Raw genomic sequence first — 20,178 nt, 5'->3', positions numbered from 1 at the left:
AAGAGAAGGCAACCTCATCATACATTTCTGCTTTAGTTTCAATTAATATGCTGCAGCATGAGGACGGATTAGCTCTTCTTTCCCATAGGGATCCAGTCTAAAATTGTGCAATTCTTTTTTAAGAGCATGTTGCCATCTCCTGGCCAAAATAAAACACTGCTAATATAAAGTCAACTGTAGTGTAAGCCCCCACCCAACCACCCTTAAAGAAATAGTTCACTGAAAATTCTGTCATTTACTCACCCTCAAGTTGATTCAAACCTGTATGAATTTCTTTCTTCTGCTGAACACAAAAGATATTTTGAAGAATGTCGGTAGCCAAACAGTTGATGGACCCCATTGACTTCCATAGTATTTTTTTTTCCTACTATGGAAGTCAATGGGGTCCATCAACTGTCTGATTACCGACATTCTTCAGTGTCACACATGATCCTTCAGAAATCATTCTAACAGTTCTTTTAAATTGTAATTATATTTTACTATATTTGTATTTTTACAGTATTTTTGATGCAGCCTTAGTGAGCATAATATAATTATTTCCAAAACATGAAAAAAATAAAAATAATTCACCAGTAAAACTGACAACCTTTAAGTAGCAAGTAGCGGTGATTTAAATGGCACAACAAAGAAATAAAGCTAAATACAATTAAGGGTATCATAAAATTTATTTAGAAAAATATATCCATAAATACCATTTTGAAACAGTTTCCATATATGACACACACACATACTGTTGTACTGAACATACATAAGCAGCATGGACAGTATAACATCATGCCATACATGCAATTCCAAAACTCATATTAATACTCTAAACCTAGCATACAGTCAGAAGACTTGTGAATTCTGTAAACCTGAGGTGAAAGATCGTACTGCTTTCTGTCACAGCACGGATCTGTACTTGCACGCGAACATGATCCATACGGCACAAGCTGACTCTGGATAAGCAAACACACGAACCCTCACCGCCAGTCGCACATGATCCCCTCTGCAGCAAACAATCTCTTCACAGAACGGTGACCTGAGTGATACAGAAGAGAACAAGTTAGTAGATGTTAGTTGTTCAACAGTTAACAGCACCGAACGAAATAGCAAAAAGTCCTTCTCTAAACAGTTTTCCGTTTTAAGACATATCAGTTAAAAAAGACATTTTAAAGGTAGATCAGTTTGTTTGTGAAGGTACCTGAGGCAGGTAGCGAACGCCCTGCGCGCATTACGGTGCAAGAAATGAATAGGAAAGCCTTTAAAAGTGTGTCCGTCGGGCACCGCCCTTCTCACAGCATCCTGAAACTCCTCGTTTCCACACGACACACCTGTACAGCGCTCTAGTTCATACGCCGACAGCGCTGCTGACAGCAGGTATGACAGGTGATCATCCCAGACCGTTGCCAGACCAAGATCCTGCAGACAGACGTTACACTTAGTAATTCCAAAAGCATGTTAAAAAGTATCCAAGTATAAGTTTGTCTGTCAGCCATAGTTTGCCGCTGGTTTTTCAATTGCAAGAAAGTAGTCTTGTATATCTGTGGTAAACTGAGATATTTTTTAAATTACACTAATACTCGTGTTGCTCCAAAAGACTCACAAATGTCACTTTCTTCCACTGAACATAAAACTAAGAATGCGCTGGTCTCTCATCAGGGTTCTTGCAGGTTTCAGTAAGTCAAATTTAAGACCTTTTTAAGAACCTTTTAAGACCATAAAGATTGAAATTTAAGACCTACACTACCGACGCATTGCCAAAAATATATTCAAATCAAAGAATTCATTTTATTTCAATGAATTCAGTAATTGAAAAAGCATTAATTAAATTTACAGATAAAGCAATCACATTAGTAACCTTCCACACCCAACAACGTGTGTCAGAGAAAAGAACAGAATCAGATTTTTTTCTTTATATAGAAAATTGTACTTTGCATATTATACTGTAAAAAACACATAATTAGTTGATTTTAGTTGATCATAGTTGATCATAACTAGAGATGAAATGGCATGAACATTTCATTTCATGTTTATAGTGACAAAAAATATCACGGTTATCACAGAATCCTGTTCAAAAAGTACTAATACTACACAATGAAATCAATTCACCAAGTTTTATGTCGAAAACCAGCAAAAAACGAATAAAATTAACATCAATATGCACTTTTTTTTTTACATAAACATTAAAATAATACCATTAAAAATGATAGCCAGATTTTTAAAGTGTCTTGCAACATGTTATATACTAACATGTACAAGTTCAAGTAAAGTTCTGACAAAAAAGGTTTTTATAAACCTCACATATTTCAGACTTTAAATCATTTTTTATAAAAAGAATGAGTCAAAAAAGATAAATTACTGACATTTACAATGCACTTTAGCTTATCTTTTATTATTAATAGTAAAATTCGGTCCGATTTTTCCGTGGTGTCTGTCGTTGCTATGCAACCATGCACTGCGCTCTCCACAACAACAAAGAAGCTTTAGTAGATAATGGATTGGATTTCCACCACCGATAAACGCTTGCTGTAGCTTTGCTATGAGATTTATTTACGGAGAAAAACACCCGTAGTGTTTGGGTGCACCCCCATCCTTCCTGTTGACTGAGCTGTCAATGTTGTTATGGAAAGGGCGAAGCTGAACGGTTGGTTGCGGCATTCTGAAGAGTTGAGACTCGAGAGTTTTTTTTTATCTCGCTGCGCCTGGAAAAAAACGAGCGCATCGCTTCAATTATGAAAGGTAATAATTGAAGCTTCAAATTATTGAATAATGCCGCGCGCCTACATTTGAACGAACTTGAGCGCGCAAAAGACGCGATATGTGAACGGCCTGTTGGCGAGCTACCTCCAATCAGGCCACGAGCATGAGTCATGACTGCATGATATAACGTTACCAAGTTTTCTGAAGTCATACAATACTTTTTTTCTAGGAGGAACAAACAACAACAACAATTTGTGCTGAAATTCACTACAAAATATGTATGCACTAGAAAAATGGTCATGAAAACATTATCGGTAAGTAAGTTTTTTTTTTTTTATAAATAAAAATAAAAATATTCAGCAAGGATGCATTAAATTGATCAAAGGTGACAAAGACGTTTACTTCTATTTTACTTCTAAAATAGCACTTTCTATTAATCAAAGAATCCTGGAAAAAAAAATGTACTCAGATAAATATTAAGCAGCACAACTGTTTTCAAAATTGATAATAATACATGTTTCTTGAGCAGAAAATCAGCATATTAGAATGATTTCTGAAGGATCATATGACACTGAATACTGGAGTAATGATGATGAAAATTCAGCAATAAATTACATTTTTAAACATATAGAAATAGAAAACAGTTTTTTAAAATTGAAAAAATAAGCAAAAATAAATAAAAAATTGCAGCCTTGGTGAAACATCTTACTGCATCTTACTCCAAACTTAACAGTAGTGCAGCATCAGAAGACTCTTTACTGATGTTTTTTGTCAGTTTGGACTGACATGAGAGTAAAATGATGAGAGAATTTTCATTTTAGGGTTAAAGTTCGCTTTGACTGTATTCAGAAATGCACATTACACAAGTTGCTTTGTGTCAAAGGTTGCTTGAGCATGTGTGTTTTTATTACCTTCCTATGCTCTGCTAATAGGTATCGCATCTCCAGCTCCAGTTGGTTGCTGGCCTCATTGGGAACTATAGAAGGAGAGCAGAGGGGAGGAGTCGGCGGAAGAGAAGAGGTGGAGCCGGGAGCACATACAGATCTCACGGCCTCCTCACTCATGGCCTTCCAGCGGGAGCCGTCTGTGAAGTTAAACACGCACAGCTCCACAGCATCTGACGGCTGACAGTTCGCCAAGAACGTCTTGTGGTTGAAGACGCAGCCGAGTGTCCGGTAAGGGTGGGTGGGTTTTGGTTGGGGGACCATGGGAGGTGCATCTGGGTCTATTGGACGGTGGAGGTATCTAGTACAGAAAATAAAGCAGGAAAGCTAGTCTTAAAGCAAGATATCAACAAATTAACAGGGAGGTTTGTTGATCTTACATATCTTTCATATGTTACATCTTCAGAGTCACCAGCAGTGTTTACAGCACGCAGCAACGAACATAGCGTTTAGTCTTATGAAAAGTTATTTTTAAATGAATCAGTCAAAATTTCCACAAAACAGCCTAAAGAGCATCTCTGAACACAAAATAAGTGGAACCTTGAAGCAGATGGGCTACAACAGCAGAAGACACACCAAGTCCCACTCCTGTCAGCGAAGAACAGGAAACTGAGGCTACAATTCACTCTGGCTCACCAAAATTGGACAGTAGATGATTGGAAAAACATTGCCTGGTCTGATGGGTCTCGATTTCTGCTGCGGCATTCAGATGGTAGGGTCAGAATTTGGCGTAAACAACATGGATCTATCCTGCCTTGTATCAATGGTTCGGGTTGGTGGTGTAATGGTGTGGGGAATATTTTCTTGGCACACTTTAGTCTTAGTGTTGACTTATGAATTTGCACATGGTTTGTCTTAAAATATATTAAAAACACCACAGACATAAATTAAAAGCTTGATTTTCACCACAGGAGGACTGTAACAAAAAACTGTTTCATTAGTGAGGTACAATTTTAATGTTTACTTTTTGGATTGAACGTTGAGTGTAATAGAAACTTTGTTTGGGAGCATGGTGGGTGACATTTTTAGACTATAATCAACATAATAATTGACCTTTTTTCAAACAGGCAGAACAACCTTTTAAATCTTTTTTTTTTAGTATGGAGCCATGCTCGAGGCAGTTTAAAAGATAACTAAGAACAATTCAAATGTATGAATTATTACCTGTGTGCAGTGAAACTTTCCCAAAAGGTGATGGAGCCGTCTGTACCGCAGGTCATGACCCAGGTGTGTGGAATGTTCTTGGCTTTGGTGCCCACACATACATAAGCATCCAGTCCAAATCCCAACAGCAGACTACACAGCAACGTGGCATGATCCTCACATTCACCCTGACACCAAAAAAACATGTTAATAAATGTAATCAAATTTGTCGATGTTTATAAAAACAGTACATTCTAATATTTGACTCTAGCGTTTGATTATTCAGTTTCAGTGCTCAGTGTTAGATCAGCATTTAACAGGATGTCTTGCCTTGTTCCTGCACAGAAAGGCCATCATAGAGCACCACTGCTCCTGCCTGACTCCTCCCCCAACCATAGGCGCTCTCTCCTGAGCTAACAGGCTAACGAAACGCGCCGCCTGCCGCGGACTCTCAAGCAACCTTCCGGCACGCAGTACACGAACATATGAGCACACAGGCCGGTTCACACCATTTTCATCCTGGAAAACACACAAGTATAATAAGACATCTGACACAATAGGTACAAAAACAATAGGTACTTATATCATCATTCACCAGTACGGTGCTCAGTAAGGTCACCTGTGCAAAGATCTTCACCAGTTTGGACTGGTGTGAGGGTCGAATCTCCAAGAACTCCTGCCACCACTGTTTGGCATAAACCAAAAACAGCCTCTCCTTCTCTGCTGTTTTCCGTCTCTCCATGGATTGCTGGAAAAAGACCATGTTTTTTTTTTTTTTAAACATTCTGTTTTAGGTGTTACAGAGACAACCCTTGTAAAAACAGAGAAATTACAAGAATGAGAAAGCTTTGTTGATGATTTACCATTACCTTTTTTGGACAAATGATGTTTAGAGAACCAAAACTCCTTAAAAAGGAATGTTCACCTCATTTATTTTTATTTAACATATTATTTCATAAATTTCATAAATGTCCTATGTACAGTTCTATGGCCTGCCATAGACTCAGGAGCAGAAGAAGAAGAAAAAGAAGAGAGAAGTACACAATAAATCATGTTTACAGTAATACACATACAATGGAAGTCTATGGGGCAAGACATTCCAGAATATTTAAAACCAGAAACATTTGAATCATTATCTGCATTGTCCTTTTAGCAATAGAACTGCTGTTTTGTTCACTGCTGTGAACTTTTGTTTATGCATTACCAACATAATTCCAATTTTTTTCCTATAATGTAAATAGGGACTGGTTATTACATGGTTATGGCTGGAGCTAATCAACAAGACTTAAATGAACTGAAGCATTAATATAGTAATGATTCACCTGGGTGGCGATGACATCAGGGCTCAGGGTCTCAGTAAGGGGAGGATACAGTTCCAACTTCAGATTCAGAACACCAGCAGGTACTTTACATTCACTGCCTGGAAAAATAAAAAAAATACACAAGCACACAAACATACCCATCAACAATGTTCATGGATTAACAACTTAAAAGGTTTAACCAAAAAGGAATATTTTGAAGAGTGTTTCAACTGTTTGTGTCTATACAATGAAAGTTAGTCCCCTTTAGACTTTCAATATATGGACAAAACATTCTTCAAAATATCTTAAAACAGAATTGTTATTCTGGGTGAACAGTATTTTTGAAAGGAAATAATTTAATAATATGGACTTTTGCTTACCCACTCCTAGTAGTTCTACTGAGACAGCGTTTTTTCCATTGGGAGCACTGAGAACTGTCCGCCAGTCAAGAAAATAAGAAGAAACGAGTGTCGTGTCCCCAGACGTGTCGGTTTTAATCAGCACCATATGCACTGGATCACAGATGGACAACATGGTGGTAGCATCAGCCATCTTGCTAGCATCTCCTGTAACACAACAATACCATAGTTAAGGCCCTGTCACACAAGGAATGATAACTATAAACATAACTTGAACAATAACTATATCAGCGTCCACACCAACGCACAATATCATTCTGTTTAATATTAAAACCGCCAGCAGTTTTGTTGCCTATGGTTTTAAATTCTCAAACTCTTTATGCCTGCTACAGACTACAGCAATCCATCCAATAAGATCATTACAAATCACACTGTACGACATGGATCTAATAAACTTGGGTACGACGTGTACGCAGACTGTACGATGATGACACCTGTTGAATCGCAAGGCTACGAAGCAAGTTAGTATAGAAAAATAAAACGTCATCAGCATGTGCTAGTGGTAAACAAATTGGCAGTTGTAGTTTCGTATTTATGTGCTTAAAAAAAATAAAATAAAAAGAGTAAGCGAAAAAGAAGATGGACATGGTCATTGCTAGGGAAAAGAGGCCAACTTGGCATGCTAATTTTGTAAATGGAGCTTGAGGTAAGTAGTTTGAAGTTTAAGCGCCATGTCGAGTTGATCAATACGCCGTTTCATGCTGCACTTTTATTGGCTGGTCAGTAGATGTAGGTCGTAGCAGCAAACACACTTTGAGATGATCATGCTAAATCTATCTAGCATTATCACAGGTGATCTTTGGTCCCAAGACTGTGACAACGGCTGTCTTTGAACCTCTCTCACTGTACGACGTAGGACCACCGTGTAAGAGCCACGAACACAGAAATCGCCACGATTGGTCATCTTTCATCTGGGACAGCCCAAAATCATACAATGTGTACCGAGCATTAAAGCAGGATAAATTCAGATTGGCTGTCAATGCTTTTATCGTTCATCAGATGAAGAAAAATAAATAAATAAATAAATACTCGCTGTGAAAGTGATTCCAGCGACACTGTTTCTCTGTCCCATATTGTTACAGGTGTGGTGTGGACTCTGCTATTCTTTTACATTTAGAATGATTCTAAAAAAACATTTCTTTATCATTAGCCTTTACACATGTTCTTGAAATTAGGAGGAGTATGTTATAGGCTGCTAATATAAGTAAGGTTGCATGAGAAACCTGGGCCATCTCTGTGGACTTCCAGAAGAAAGCCCTCCTGTAGGTCTGGTTCACAAGCACACGGGACTGGTTTGGAGCGGAAGCGCTGGTTGCGGAAGTAGAGATGAAGGGTGAATGTAGAGCACACCTGACCAGGTAAAGGCTCTGGCTCCTGCAAGTGTTCCAGGAAAGCCTTCCCACCCAGAACTTGTAGGTAGAGGTATCTCCGTAGTGGACTGATGTTAGCTGGTGAAAGTTTTTAAAGGGTTAATTCACTCAACAATGACAATTTCATCATGTACACCTCCCTTTCTTTCTTCAGTGGGACACAAAAGATGGTAGACAGAAGGCTTACATGGTTCTTTTCCCAACCATGAAGGTGATATCAATAGATCTTAGTCAGGTAGAGTAGAGGCTTACTTCATTTTTGACAGGAATAAAAATTAGGTTGTGGCGGATAGAAGTTCAATGGATTGTACAGTTGTTTAACAACATACCAACTGTTAAGCTGACAAATAAAAAATAAAAACTTTCAGTAGACAAAAACTATAAAACAGTTTTGATAAGTCTATCCCTCACACCCTTGTTTTCATTTGTTAAATTCAATATAGCTTCTAATCTGACTAAAGTCTATTACTCAAGACTTTTGTTTCTTTTTCAAAACATAAATGAAGATTTTTTTTTTAATGAAACCTGATTATTAATCAATTCTGCCTCTCCATTGAAAGTCCATTTCACTAAAACTTTGACACTTCATAAAATTCATTACGACTTTGTAAAAGTAATCCATGTGAACAAAGCAATTTAAGTGTTTTGATCGCTTTATATGATGAATAGATTTACTTTAGGCTATAAGCATTGACCAACGCACAAGCATAGAGCACATCAGATATGGTAAACAGTAGCTCAACCATACTTGCTTGACTTTTATGAACATTTTGAAGTTTTAGTGGAATAGACTTTCAATGAAGGGGCAGAACTCTCGGTTTTCATTTTAAAAAAAATTCTACATTTGTGTTTTAAAGATGAACAAAAGTCTTATGGGTTTGGAACGACATGAGGGTGAGTAAACGATGACCCTCACAAGCAGGCACTCACTTGTCTTCAGCTGTGTGATGTTCTTGTCCACAAAATGGGTCGCAGACTTGTTCACAGTATCAGCTTCAGTGTGAGAAACATCCTGGTGAGAAGCCAACATTTAAAGAGCTATAAAATTTGCGTTTCAGTGAAGAGATGAATTCTTTTTTGTAATCTCAATGTATGTAATACAGGTTAAAAAAAATCTGAATACTCGTACCACATTTGTAAAGTGGAGATCTTTCATCACATCATCTACGATTCCCCTCCGCTGAAGAGCATGTATGAAGTCTTCCTCAGAGAGCGAGCGCTGTCCATGGTGCCCGTCACCCCTCACCGTCTCCGCTAAAACATCACGAATCTTACCATGGATATCCATCTGAAAATGGGTTAGTTGACAAATAACATTAAACTACTTTTTTTCAAAATCAAGTTTTAGGTATATGTGTGTGTACAGGTTTAACTACTTGTTTTACTTGTAGGTTTAACTTGTGAGGGCCAAATGTCCTCACTTATATAGTGACATATTTCTGTGATTGGTAGGTTTAGGGGTAGGGTAAGAAAGCTTGTTTCTGCCACTGAATAAAACAATTTAAAAGATAATTGCGACTTTTCATCTCACAATTCTGCCTTTTTTTCTCACAATTGCGAGTTTACATCTCACAACTTTTTTTCTCCGGTTTTTATTTATTTATATCTATTTATATATTTATATTCATTTGCAAGTTTATATCTCACAATTCTGACTTCTTTTCTCAGAAAAATTCTTAATTATTATTTCTATTACAATTATTATTTTCTCGCTTTGCGAGTTTATATCTCGCAATTCTGACTATATAACACGCAATTCTGACTTAACAACTTTCAGAATTGTGAGATAATCAGTTAACAATTACCATCGCACACCTGCAGGTAATAGACAGGTAGGAGAGAATATCAAAAAAGGGCAAAAAAACAACAAAAAAAACCTAAAGGAAATCCCACACACTATCAATACTTGCTACAAGTATCAATGGAAGTCTATGCAATTAGTCCTCACTAATATAGTGAAACAAATGTGAGTGGGTGTGTGAAGGGCCTAAAATTAACACTCGCCAAGAGCCAAAAATGCAAGTAAAAATCAGTGTTGGCGATATGAAACGGTATCACTCGCCGGTTGGCCGGTAATATTTTTATGAATTCTAACAATGCATTAACGTGAACGCTGCTAGGGACAATTGACGGGCCAGCGCTTCATCGTCACGAACGTTTAAGCCTTGACAAGACGACACAAAAGGGAGTTTATTTCGTTACTCGGACACTGTGTGGAACGTTTTGTGTGAGCACACATTCGAAGCACACCCAGAAAGCCGCGTCAGACAGCATGAGATTACTAAACTGAGCTCTCTTTCGCTTGAGCGTACAAATTTACACAAAAGTCTGTAAAAAAACAAAACAAATGGCGAGTATCCCAGTAAACATAGTCGGTTATATCTTAAGTGAAAGTAAACAGTTGAGAATGACGCAGTATCAGTATATTAGATCCGTGCATTCACTCTTAAAGTGACAGCAGCCTGATACCTACCTGCTGCTGTCTGTGTTTTAATGTTAATCCAACAACTAAGGACAAAGAAAAATTTGGATTAATTAATATGGATGTTTAATTTATACAGTGAAGAGAAGACTATGCAGTGTTAATTTACATTTGCTTAGTTTATTAAATTTCTGTAGGCTGAAAACTACTGTTAGACCTACCTGAAAAGTCTTTGTTAAATTGTATTTATTTGTGTTTTTGCTTGTAATTTAATTATTTGTTCTTGTTTTATTACTGACTAAATTTAGATTAGACTGGTAGTTTTAGCTGTGGTATCGAAATTTGATTAGAGAATTGTTCATTTTCACTGTTATTTAAGATTTTGGTGTCATTACTGCCTGTTTTGCAAAAAACTATTTCATGGCCGGTAAACATTTTTTATGGCAGGTACATCTTCTTAAGTCACCAGCCACTGGCAGATGTGGCAAAAAGTTAGTCTTAGCGGCGTGACAAATACATTAACAGTATAACTTACATAACAAGAACAGCCATTCCTTTTGGTCTAAATTAACTAAAGTGTAGGCGTAAGTTAGTGTATGGTTGTCATGTCAACCGCACAAATATACCAGCACAAAATAAAAACCACAAGGCATCGAGAAAAAAACCCGTAATGCATTTCTTTTAGACTCAGAGCAACAAAATAACTTCATATAACATTGTGTAAAACAGGAATATAATGGTTTTTGACATACATTTTTTTACTCACAGTCACATACGGGCACCTAACATAATTTAAGTCATGATTCGCAAGTAAAAACAAACTGATCATCACCTTACCTTGATTAAATGGTCATGAATTATTTGTTTTAATTCAGTTGCTTTTTCTGGTGGCAGGGACATGTTTTCGAGCGTGAAAATGCGACAGAAGTTTAAACTACAAGTTTATAACTAAGCATTTCAACTTCAACGTCAACGTCTGCATTAAATGCGCGGATTCAACATATTCAGTATATTGATGTTGTTGTATTGCTGGATGTGATGTCAACGCCTCCTCCTGCAACTGACATTTTAAATCCTGGCGGAAAGGCAAGCGGGAATCTGTCGTCACAGTGCCTGTGCATATTCGCAGTTGCGGTTTTAAAATACTCTAAAAGCTGTAAACTAAAAACAAACTACATTACTTTTAAAGAACGATGGTGTTCGTGAGCTTTAATGTTTAACGAATTCTGAGATTATAGGAAATGCTAATCTATTTAGTTTAATTCAGGCACAGCGTTGACGCCCCTTCATCCTTAGGAAAGTACGTCATGAAAAGTCGCCTCCTGGATCTTGTAGTTCTCGAAAGAATATTTAACATAAACTAAAACTATACTATAACACAAACTGCAGTTTTTGTAAAAACTATAATGCAACTACCTTACATTTATTTTTTTCAAATCTGTACTTATTCAGCCATATTGTGGTGTCAAATATTGACATTTATCAGTGTTCAAGACATCAGTTTTATGGGAGAGTCTCGTAGGCTACTTTTTGGCTTCACTAAATATGGAGAGGATGAAAAGTGCTTTTAATTAATTTACTTACATTTTTAACAAAATCTCACATTCATGAATTCAAGTTTGCTAATAACCCAATTTTATGATTTTGTTGACTGAGGTTGGACACAATACTACACTCTAAAAAAGCTCTATATTTATTTGATATTTTATACCCAATTGTACAGTAGTGATCTTTATATGTACTATTTTCTAGTGGCTTTTCTTTTTCTGTTTTTCTATGCATTATTGTATAATGTTCAATATTTGCATTTGAACAAACGTGTATACTATGATGTTAATGTTTATTCAATAAAAAAAACTAAAATGGTTCTCGACTGCATTTTCAGTCATTCGAAGCTGTCCTTATTTAAAGTCCTCACATAGCATTTTATTAGCTCCTTAAAACACATAGATTTAAAATTCTCGTTTTGAGTAATGAATATGTAATTCATGTTATACAACAAAACGTTAAAGTCTCAAATGTAAACCATAGACGTTTTACTCTTAAAAGATGTTCTAAAATAATATATAGCATGGCTTGCAAATGTACCATCTCTTCAATCTGGAATGACTTTAACATAGAAATGACAGAAAAAAATATTTTAAAAAGTTTAAAATTAACAACTGTCCAACATTTGATTTTATTAACAACCAAAATTATCAGAAAATATTTTTTTTACGTCAATCCTTTAATTATTTTAACAAAACTTTACATTCGCATGTCAGGAATAACTCAAGCAACCCTCATACATATGTAATGCTGATGTACTTTGAAACCTGAGAACCAAATATAAACGTATAAAAATCAATAAAAGCTCAAAAACTCAATATTTGGAAAAATTTTAAGAGCTTTTAGGAGGTCATCCCTTAAGCGAAGCTTGGCTCCAATAAGACATTTTCCCGTATTTGTGACAAGTCAACTGCGAGGAAAAAGGATCGGTCTTTCCCGGCTGGTCACTTGGCTAGATGGAATGAAATTACCACTCCACCATTAGCCACTTCTGGAAATATTGGATCAATTCCTGGAACCATGGCAGGAAGAGACATCTAATTTGACTCGCATTGATTCTGTTAAGTAATTGGCATTAAACCCACAATGAACAGTGTGAGGTAATGGGAGCTGGAAACAAACTTTGATCCTTGGAGACAAAAATAAATCGCTACAGGCTTAGTTTAGCATCCGTCGTCTAAATATTAACCATAGCAGGCCTAACACTGCACTGATGTAGACATCTGTAAACATGCATCAAGTGAAATCTAACACAATCTGCATTTATTCGCACTCATACATCAGATTTACCCCACGTGCATCGATACCATTTCGTAGATGCAAATGAGCTTGAACAGAGAAGCATACGCACAGAAGATGCCTGAGACAAATAAACAGCAATATTGTTTTCTTTAGTAAAGAGTTTACTATGTACATTTTGAAAGTGGAAACCAGACCACTTATTACATTTGGCTGAATCTACAGTCAGTTTATTACTAGAAGATCCTGAGATGTGAATGTACGGAAACTCACTGGGCTTTGACCTACTGAAACAAATGAGTCACCCTATGAATATCCATGCGCAAACTTGAAGACAGAAGCATTTAATAAACTGACTCAGTAAGACCGGTGGGGGTCTATTTTATTATAGCTTGTTTCCACCAGTGAATAAAAAAGAAAAAAGGTAATTGCGCCTTTTTAATCACACAATTTTGACTTTTTTTCTCCGCAATTGCATGTTTAAAACTCACAATTCGAACTTTTTTTCTCAGAATTGTGAGATTTAAAGTTGCTATTTTGAGAAATCAAAATAATTCCGAGATATAAACTAACAATTGTGACTTTTCTTGCAAATGCGAGATTAAATCTTGCAATTGGGACTTTTTTCTCTCACAATAATGAGTTATGAAGTCAGAATTGCCAGATTTAAAGCCGCAATTTTGCTAAATAAACTCGGAATTGTGAGTCACAATTATCTTTTTTTTTTTTTTTGTGGCGGAAACAAGCTTCAATGCCATTTAACATTGCTCTGAAGATAAACTGAGACATAATACTGTACAGTGAAATTTGCTAGGCCTCGAGAATTTACCATGACGGAATTACAATAGCAGTTACAATGTAACTACATCATTCTTTACACTGTGATAACCACGACACAAACATTCAGTAACTCATGTAGAATGTCCGGGGACTGAATGCTTGTAAACACAATCATTCTACATTTTGTCCCTTATCTAAAAAACATCCAAGCACCTACTAATATGAGTACCATAATTTGGGTCCCTGGGCAAAATAAAAGACAAGAAGAGGAATCTGTGGGATAAAATTGCATTACTGGGACAGAAAGGCCCAGCACATGCACAGTCCTAGCGCTAATGCGGCACCAGCACCGACATTTAGGAGGATTGGTCTCCAGAACTGCCAGTTCTCTTTCTTTTTCTCCGAATCGCTCAGTTTCAGCTTCATTTGATGCACCTTCTGTGCAGTGCTGGCTATTCGCTCCTCGCGGTTCCGCTTGCGTAGGCTGGAAGAAACAGCAACACACGCATGGTTGACTACTTCATATTTCACTTCACAGTACAGAAACAGTTAAAAAGATGAGCAATTTTACTGATTCGAGATGAACTATATCATTTAATGCATTGTCTTTGTTTTAAATATACATTTGATCAAAATTCTGGTTGTTTACTATCCATGTAAATGATCATAAGTATCATTTTTAACCACTTTTGCAATACTGTTAAAAAGTTTGGGAGTAGGTAATATTTTAAAGAAGCTGCTCAACAAGGCTGCATTTTTAGTTGAACAAAAATACTGTAACGACAGTAATTATTACAATTTAAAAGAACTTATTTCAATATTTGAACATTTATTTTTGTAATGGCAAAGCTGAATTTTCAGCATTATTACTCAAGTCTTCAGTGTCACATGATCCTTCAGAAATCATTCTAATATGCTGATTTGGTGCTCAAGAAACATTTATTATTATTATTAATGTTGAAAACAGTTCTGCTGCTTAATATTTTTGTGAAAACTGTGATAAAAAATAAATAAATAAAATAATTCAGGATCGTTTGGTTAATAGAAAGTTCAAAAGAACAGCATTTATTGGAAACAGAAATCTTTGGAAACAATGACAAAAGTCTTTACTGTCAACTTTGATCAATTTAATGCGTCCTTGCTGAAAAAATCATTAAAAAAAACAATGTTTTACGGACCCTAAACTTTTGAGCGGTAATGTATGTTTTATATACAGCTCTTGATCAACTCTGTAATTCAGTCTAACACTGTTGTTACATTCACAGTTGATATAACTAGACTAGAACAACTCAGCTACCAGTTTACTAGATAAAATGTTACATTTTTATTTATTTCTCTTACCCAAATGTTTTTAACTCCGTAAGCCGCTCTTCCTTTGGTGACTGTATCCGGTCTTGTTCTCTTCCTGGATCTTGTGGCTCCGTACAAGAGTCAGACTGTCCGTTGTGTTTCTCTGAACTACAGATGGGGCTTTGAGACGACGAAACTAAATAAGCTTCTGGCTCCTGCCATTCTTCATGACGCTTCTGCTTTCAGTGAAAAAGGTTCAGACTTCAGAGTTAGATATATAGTAGGTCACGCCACAAGAATATTTCATATTAACTAATAACGCAAAAAAAGTTCGGGATTTTTCATGTTTTTGAAAGAAGTCTCTTCAAGCTACAGCTCAACAAGGCTGTATTTGTTTGATCAAAAATACTGTAAAAATAGTGATATTGCAAAATATTGTTACAATTAATATAACTGAATTTTCAGCAGCATCACTCAGTGTCACATGATCCTTCAGAAATCCTTCTAATATGCTGATTTGCTGCTTAAGAAACATTTATTATTATTATCAGTGTTGAAAAGAGTTATGCTAATTAATATTATTGTGGAAACTGTGATTTTGAGGATGAAGGTATTAATATCTTTAAAAAATAATAAACATACTGCCCCCAAACTTTTAATGGTAGTGTATTTTTAGGAATAGCATAATATAATATGAGTAACCAAACAGTTGATTGGCCCCATTGACTTGCATAGTATGGAGAAAATAAAAAATACTATTGAAGTCAATAGGGTTTAGATTAGAATAACTTGAGGGTTGAGTAAATGATAACAGAATTGTCATTTTTGGGTAAACTATCCCTTTAAAACTGCGTATTGTAACACTGATCATACTATACTATAAATCAAATATCAAATGTAATAATGCAATCGCACCGTGCTTGATACTTGTTGAGTAGACTCTTTCAGGATGCTCTTTGCTCCCTCTATGACTGCCATGTATGAAAACCGAAGCTGATCTGGGGTTTGGATAAGACCCATTCGATACTCTCTCATATCTAACAAAACCTTTTGTATGTCCACAGACAAAGGGTCTTTCCTCTTGTCCATCTACAAAGAGGAAAGGACATTGAAAAGTCAGTTCCACACACGTCATATATTATACCTGATAACAGCTGCTTGAGAAATGATTACAGTCTCTGTGAAACCTTTAGAATTATTAAATATTGTGTAACTGCAGTCTTACCAAAACGAGGCAGGTGTCAACCAATGAGAAGGTCCCAGACCGCCCTATTCCTGCACTGCAGTGGACCACAGCGGGGCCATTCTCTGGCCCCAATGAGCCAGACTCTCGAACCTTGAAAAGGAAATTGAGGAATGATGCTGGGGACTCCGGTACACCAAAATCAGGCCACGACGAGTAATGAAAATGGTAGATATCTCTGGTTTCTCCTGTCTAAACATATGGGACAAAATTGAAACAACATTTACTTTTCATGTCTTGTTCAGAGAAGCATTCAACAACGTGATCATTTGACATTGCGTTCACACCTTGCTGTTTCGAAGTTCTAATATTCTTATCGTGTAATTGGGTTTGACCTCCTCGGACTCCAGAGTCACCATAAACCCAGTGTCACTGAAATCCATGTCTCGCTCCTCCTTTGACGGCCAGTACTGCGCACACTTCTCCTGTTCAGGTATTTTGAAGTGCTCTCAATAACAATATTGCGCATGTCCATTATCGTGATATACTGTGTTACGGTTTACCGGTTACATGTTACATGTCTATAACAAAGCAAGGCAAATAACAAACATCAGATGTGTTCACTCACCGAGCCTTTTTCTATAACTCTGTTAAGCATAATAATTGCTTTGCAACGTTGTTCCCAAATCATTAGCCAAAAGTGACCACAAGTGTTCCTCAGGGGACCCTGCAGAAAAAGAAAAGTATCTGCAATTACATTACTGAATAAGCTAACTATTTCAACAAGCTGACCAATGCAAAAGAAATGGAAACAATCTATGAGACATCCTTTCTTTGTTCTGCAAAAGGCTGCAAAAGCTGTTAACTCTTTCCCGGCCAGCGTAAAAAAAAAAAAAAAAGTTGCCAGCCACCGCCAGCATTTTTGATCATTTTGATCATCAGGCCCCCAGAATATTTAGTTGTATGAATATCTGAAAATGCAATATATCAAAAGAAAGAACAGAGCCTCTGCTTTAGTTTTATTCTAGTTTAATGCATTCGTTTTTTATCAACACTTGCATATGGGTAAGTTTCACAAAAAGCAACATTTTGAGCAAAAAGCTGAGAAAAAAAAAGGTTTTGTCAAATACTACATCCAGATCGGATTCAGACCGATGATCAAAACGTAATCGAGTCCATCAACACCCTAAAAGCTTCACAGTCCTGTAGCTCATCCTGGGTCGACATTTCATTCTGTAAAGTTAGGCAGTTTTGATTTATATGCCGTTTAATGTTGATGATGTTATTTTACACATGCATCTGCTTACATATGCTATCGCTTGTTTATGCATCATCTTCGCATGTGTTTTGATCAGGAGATTCTGTACTCTTTCAGAAGATGTGCACTAGCGCCCCTACCGTAAAACAGTGAAAACTTCCGTCAGTGGCGAGGAAAGAGTTAAAAAGGTAGGTTTCAAGATGCTAAACTTTAGAAATTCTATAAAAACAGGGGGAATGTGTAAATTAAACTTGCTCGTTTACAACAACCGCATGTAAATGTGTATTTAGGTCACATGACACATCATTGCAAGTTAGCAAAATGCAAACAGTGGACTTACTTTTTTCCATTACTGTCATACCTGTGTCAATATGTACCTTCTCTGGGCCTCCTCCACGGTAATTAAGCTTGCATTTATGTAGTCATTCTCTGAATTTTCTAATCTCACCCGACTGTGATCATCTTAACACAAAATGCAGGTTATTAAGCCAGAGTCAAAACAAACATGTTAGTTAGCATACATTTGTGTGAAATTCAACGTAAGCTTACAGAAAAAAAAGCTTTTATTTTAAGGAGATTATCCAAAAAATGATAATTCTTATTTACTCGCTCTCATGTAATTCAAGTCTATATGGCTGTCTTTCCTCAATGGAACCACAAAAGGTCACAATTTAATTTCACTGCATTTTTCTTTCAGACTAATGAAAGTGAATTATTCTGATTAACATCCCCTTTTGTAGTTCACATACTGTACAGAAAAGTCATAGAGATTTGGAACAACATGACGCTGAGTAAATTAATCCCCCCCCCCCACATTTAAGGGCAAGGTTAAAAATGAGTGAAACATTGTTAAAATGGTTTACATGGAAGAAACTTACAGGGACTGACGTCTCTATATCTATTCCTATTGCGATTTTCTGGGAACTTTGCCACTTTGCAGGCGCAGTCCTGAGACTGGTTACGGATTTCCTAGAAAGAGATTACAAAATAACAAACAAACATAATTGTGAGAACCCTAAGAGCCATCCCTTAAAAAAAAAAAAAAAGCACTTATTAAATATTTAAAGCTTTTCTAACAAATGCCAAAAAGAGTGGGGAGTGTTTTTAAAACTGAAATAAAGAACATAACAAGATAATAATATATCCATCAAATAAGGGGGGTTGGGCATGACTATCTGGCTGAGTTTTATAGAGAACTGACAGCTTCGGTTCTTCAGTTCTTGGGAAGTGCTCGTCAGTTCTCAGAAACCATATCAGTGCATGGTTGCGTCTCAAAACCTCACGAGCTCCCTAATCTGATAGCATATTTAGGAATCATACACGCACGCGGCGGGGGGGTTTGAAGGCGGCCAAAATTACACGACATTTATTGTGCTAGGGCTGGGAACTCCTGTGGTACCTAAAAAATACAGCACGAGTCAGTGGTCTGAAAACGCTGTCTAGGTAAACAGCTCACTAGGTGTTGAGACACAGCCCACGTGTTCACAGGAAGCACCAAGTGAGCTGCTCTAATGTACCGCTCTGTGACACGAGCACTCATGCACTTCGCATTGCTGCCAGTCAAGTTGTTTTGACATATGGTAATTCGCTGTATGGTTTACTACAATAATACGCTGCCTACTCATTTTGCTTAATGACAAGAATGAAAAATATATAACCCACTTTAACTCAATAGTCTTGTATAACCATAAACACTCGTGTACAGGTTTACCGAGCTGAAATGATTCACAGAAGAAGATTATTTCACCGTATTTCTCGGTATTACGCGCATGCGCAATAACGCAAAGCTGAATTACCCATTCGTTCTCACGGGCTAAGTACTTGTCTAGGACTATTAGATAAACATTGCAAATCTACCAGGGCAAAATACTGCAGGTGTCCCAAGCGTTCATCTAAGGAGCGACTCATTTTTAACCTAAAAAATGAAAATAAAAATAAAACAGTACGACTTACATTATAAAGGTTTTGCCACTGTCCAGTTGAATCGATGTTCTCAAACTCCTGATCCATTTTTTTCGGGGTTATTCAAACGGAAAATGGTTCAATCAAATATCGTCTGAGATCAAACGAGGGGTCACTATTCCATTGTTAGAAATTGTCATGATCCCGTGAAAACGGCAAGAGGAACGGTGCAGTACGATGTTAACCCTCATCAAAGAGGATAAAATTACTAGCACTTTCAGCACCCCCATCGGCTACTTCCGTGTGCCAGTCGAGAGGAAAGCGAGAAATGGCGCCCTCTTTCTGCAAGAGTCGTCATGGCAACCTTGATTACTTCCAGGTAGTAGTGGAGATTCATTCCAATGACTCGAATCTTTTGAATCACTTCACTTATAAGATTCATTCACTCGCTCTTCTTCAGGACAGGTGACAAGTCGTGCTGAATTCGGAACCGCGTAGGCTACTACTCTGCCATAGAAAGAATAATAAAAGTATAAAGTATTTGGTAGATTGTGGTTCCGAATACAGCATGTCTTTACTCAAGCAAGTGTCACGAAATGTATTATGTCTGCGAATCACGTTTCTCCTCAAATGCCAATTAGCAGCTCATTTTTTTCCCACCACCCACATTCACTTTGAGTGTGGTTTATCAAGCTAC

General features: G+C 36.9%; 2 protein-coding genes across 2 annotated transcripts; both read right to left on the bottom strand.

Annotated features, from left to right (window-relative positions):
- Window positions 1-648: 648 nt before the first annotated feature.
- cep76 (centrosomal protein 76) lies at window positions 649-11,358 on the bottom strand. The gene is made up of 12 exons (XM_084385184.1): window positions 11,119-11,358; window positions 8,989-9,147; window positions 8,790-8,871; window positions 7,713-7,937; window positions 6,451-6,636; window positions 6,092-6,189; window positions 5,389-5,517; window positions 5,100-5,288; window positions 4,791-4,957; window positions 3,594-3,927; window positions 1,184-1,401; window positions 649-1,021 (listed from the first exon to the last, which is right to left on the bottom strand). The coding sequence occupies exons 1-12, from the start codon at window positions 11,179-11,181 to the stop codon at window positions 883-885; spliced, it is 1,989 nt and encodes a 662-aa protein (XP_084241310.1). The 5' UTR covers window positions 11,182-11,358; the 3' UTR covers window positions 649-882.
- Window positions 11,359-13,065: 1,707 nt separating this feature from the next.
- Window positions 13,066-19,808, bottom strand: ptpn2a (protein tyrosine phosphatase non-receptor type 2a). The gene is made up of 9 exons (XM_084385183.1): window positions 19,533-19,808; window positions 18,458-18,548; window positions 17,941-18,041; window positions 16,950-17,048; window positions 16,669-16,806; window positions 16,364-16,573; window positions 16,054-16,227; window positions 15,190-15,374; window positions 13,066-14,332 (listed from the first exon to the last, which is right to left on the bottom strand). The coding sequence occupies exons 1-9, from the start codon at window positions 19,587-19,589 to the stop codon at window positions 14,140-14,142; spliced, it is 1,248 nt and encodes a 415-aa protein (XP_084241309.1). The 5' UTR covers window positions 19,590-19,808; the 3' UTR covers window positions 13,066-14,139.
- Window positions 19,809-20,178: the final 370 nt, after the last annotated feature.

Source organism: Rutilus rutilus (genome assembly GCF_951802725.1).
Source record: "Rutilus rutilus genome assembly, chromosome: 17".
In the NCBI taxonomy this organism is placed as follows: Eukaryota; Metazoa; Chordata; class Actinopteri; order Cypriniformes; family Leuciscidae; genus Rutilus; species Rutilus rutilus.
The sequence above is the reverse complement of the archived record's forward strand: the minus strand, read 5'-3'. Positions and strand labels throughout refer to the sequence as shown.

Coding starts and splice junctions, on each gene's coding strand:
- cep76 (XM_084385184.1), bottom strand. CDS start 11,181: ATGTCCCTGCCACCAGAAAAAGCAACTGAATTAAAACAAATAATTCAT. Junction 8,872..8,988: donor ATCTCCACTTTACAAATGTG/GTACGAGTATTC, acceptor GCTTCTCACCAG/GATGTTTCTCACACTGAAGC. Junction 7,938..8,789: donor CATCACACAGCTGAAGACAA/GTGAGTGCCTGC, acceptor AACTTTCACCAG/CTAACATCAGTCCACTACGG.
- ptpn2a (XM_084385183.1), bottom strand. CDS start 19,589: ATGGATCAGGAGTTTGAGAACATCGATTCAACTGGACAGTGGCAAAAC. Junction 15,375..16,053: donor CTCAACAAGTATCAAGCACG/GTGCGATTGCAT, acceptor CACTGAAAGCAG/AAGCGTCATGAAGAATGGCA. Junction 14,333..15,189: donor ACGGAGTTAAAAACATTTGG/GTAAGAGAAATA, acceptor TGTTTCTTCCAG/CCTACGCAAGCGGAACCGCG.